Source organism: Crassostrea angulata, chromosome 1 (assembly GCF_025612915.1).
Source record: "Crassostrea angulata isolate pt1a10 chromosome 1, ASM2561291v2, whole genome shotgun sequence".
NCBI lineage: Eukaryota > Metazoa > Mollusca > Bivalvia > Ostreida > Ostreidae > Magallana > Magallana angulata.
In genome coordinates this window covers 15,201,738-15,204,828 of record NC_069111.1, presented here as the reverse complement: position 1 = coordinate 15,204,828, position 3,091 = coordinate 15,201,738, and the positions used below count along the sequence as shown (strand labels likewise).

Sequence of the window (3,091 nt, the reverse complement as noted above, 5' to 3'; positions counted from 1 at the left end):
AATTATTTAAAATGTAATGGTATATTTCATTGATAATTACAATTAATTCTTTTCTCAGTTTATGGTCTTCAACCCTGTAAAAGTTATGTATATGTCAATTGAAAATTTTACAATTCACTGAATAATATAAACAGTTACTCTGTTGAGGTTATGACCTTATCCTCCATTCACATCATTGAGGTAATCAAGATTTATGATTTAAGCAATGAAAACTTCAGCATGCCATCTGGAGATTTTTAGCTTACACTGAGGTAGAGAGATGGAGTAATTTTTTACTTGGTACAACTTTATTAGACTGTTAACTTGGGAATGGCCCAGATCCGTTTAAGTGTGGTAGTACTAATATTCAGCTTGTCAATCCAGAATGATGGATCAATTTTCAATTCAACAATGGCCCAATTATCTTGAAGCAGTTTTTGAACTTTCACTGAAATTTGTTGCACTTAAAGTTTTAAGATAGAAAAATAAAATTAAACTATTAAAAATTGTACCCCCTTTAAATTTGTGGTTAAATGTATGCTTTCAAAGGAGGGTCGTTTATCAAGGAATATTAGAAATAAATCAGTTTATGAATGACTGAAATAAGTTCAAGACTGCTTCATGATCATTAGGCATGGAGTACCATGATGATATCGGATAGCAACTTTCAAACCATGTATATCTCTTTCTGAAGATAAAAAACGTCACATTAATAAGATCTCCATTTATTCATTTTATAAATAATTCTTTTCACATACATGTATTATAAATATATGAGCAATATTCAGTCATAAAAGTAATTTTATTTCAAAACTGCAGTTATTATTCATAGCTTGTTAAACAACAATGAAAATTTTTTTAAACTGCTATGCACAATTCCTTGTCAAGTGATAACACAAACAATGTATGTATTTCTAAAGGCACATAACTGATCCAGTACATTGCATAAAAAAATCTTATACATTCATAAGTTCATCATAGATTTTGTCTTGAACCTCACAAATCACAAAGCAACTCATAAAATAGGTCCATTGGTGTTGATAATGGCTGTCACAACACGCACTAGTTTGTCACCAGAGGTAATACCTGAATCCACTTTCCTCTTCACTAGATTGATGGGCAACGTTCCTTTGATAATTTCAAAGTCCTTTAATCTTCCTATGACCCTTTCAATGTGGATTCTAGCACGAGACATCATTCGGGACTTCTCCACCTCTTCCCTTGATAACTGCTTCTTGCCTTTGGTGAAGGCAGGTACAATCAACTTGGCACCTCTAATGGCAAAATCCTCCGACATATTGAAACCTCTGTCTGCTAACACAACATCACCAGGCACTAACTTGTCCAAAAGTCCAGAATCACAAGTAATCTGTCGGTCACTCACTCGGCCTCCCCAACAGGTTGAGAGAAATGTCACACAGCCGGATGGACTTATTCCTACTAAGATCTTGATTGTGTTGTGTCTTTTGTAGTTCGAATAGGTTTGAGCTCTGGCTTTGAGGTTGGATGGTCGTTCAATAAAAATCTCTGTGCAGTCAATTACACATTTTACCTTTCTAAAGACTTCGTTTTGAAACACTTCTGGTAACTGGCATTCTTCAGTTCCAGGCCACTTCACAAGTCCTCCTAATGAAGTATAAAGGACATCTAGCCATGCATGGAAAATGTTTGTCACTGAAGACTGGCTGATATTAAATCTGTAGGCCAAGTCCGTCATTGCAAGATTCCTCCTGAGTTTCACTAGGGTCAGCAACAGTTCATCTTCTTTTGGTAACTTTGTCCTTCTCCTCTTCACTTTTGTAGATGTTACACTCAACACTGCTCTTAAAGTTTCAAAATTAGGGAATCCAGTGTAGAACTTGGTGCGTCGATCATCCCCTTTCAGATTCTGGAAACTAAGTGTCTTCTTCTCAACATCATCCCTCAGAAATTTGTTTTCTTCTTCCAGTCTTTGTAACGAGGCCTTTAACATTTCAATGTCTTTGACGTGTTCTTCACACTTGCGCTGTAACAGTTCCTGCTCTTGTTTCAACTCGGCACAAGTTTCAGCAGTCTTGTCGCACACACTCTTCAGGTACTGGTTTGTCACAATCAGACCTGTCATGACTGGCAGTGAGATTTCAGTTTGTACGGCCATCTCGCAGACAGATTGCACTGGTGTTTGGGTGGATGTTCCAGTCGTGACACATAATGGTTCTTCCTGGCTCAAGGAGAGAAGAACTTGGGCGGATTCGTTTTTAGCAATGTTCTCTTTTCTTTCAAGCAGCCTCTGGTGACGTTGAACTTTTTCTTGCAGAATGCTTTCAGGAACACCTCGGTGAGAAAAGACTGTTGGCACAAAATCTGGATTTGTGGGATCCCTTGAGGGCTGGCCTATAACCAAAAATTGACTGTATTAATTACTGTACAATAAGTTTTGTGTGAAACTATGTTTAACAGTTTTCAAAAATGCACATTCAGTGAATTATTCTATATCTACATTAATCACCGAAATATTGACTTTATGGAATATAATACGTATCATGGATGGACTTTAAAACATTATCCATATTCAATTTTTCATTGTTTATACTTTCTTTGATCAAAAATACTTAGGAAATTCGGTTTTTAATTCGATTTTGTAAGAAAATTCGGTCGCCTATGTAATCTAAACACACTTTCCTTTTTATCACTCATACCACTTGTCTTAAGGATTATAAATTTCCAAAAAATGCATTAATATATTTAAAAAGTTTTATTTACCGTTTATAAAATGTTTGGAGCAAATCCTTGAATGTTCGGTTGGCTTCCAATCGTCTCATTTGATGGCTGACACCCACTTTGCTCTCAGGTGAGGGTCCCTAGGTATTCTATAAAACTTGAGATCTACACCTGGAATCTGTCTGTTTTTGCAGCCATACGCACAGCAATGGGCAGGCATCGTGAAGATTTTAAACTAGAGAATCAAACCACGATACCGATGACACATGTCATACACGTAAACAATCAAAATGGCGCATATACAGGTAAACTACTATAATAAGATTAGCGTGACCTTGCCCTACACAGCACTGCGCATGCGTGTGCGCGCGGAATTATGGGAAGGATTTTTTTTAAAATTAAAGGCGCGTAA

General features: G+C 36.5%; 1 protein-coding gene across 1 annotated transcript; it reads right to left on the bottom strand.

The window, feature by feature from the left end:
- Positions 1 to 994: 994 nt before the first annotated feature.
- LOC128177642 (uncharacterized) lies at positions 995 to 2,655 on the bottom strand. The gene is made up of 2 exons (XM_052844441.1): positions 2,637 to 2,655; positions 995 to 2,352 (listed from the first exon to the last, which is right to left on the bottom strand). Exons 1-2 carry the CDS (start codon positions 2,653 to 2,655, stop codon positions 995 to 997), a joined length of 1,377 nt encoding a protein of 458 aa, XP_052700401.1.
- Between the last annotated feature and the right edge of the window lie 436 nt (positions 2,656 to 3,091).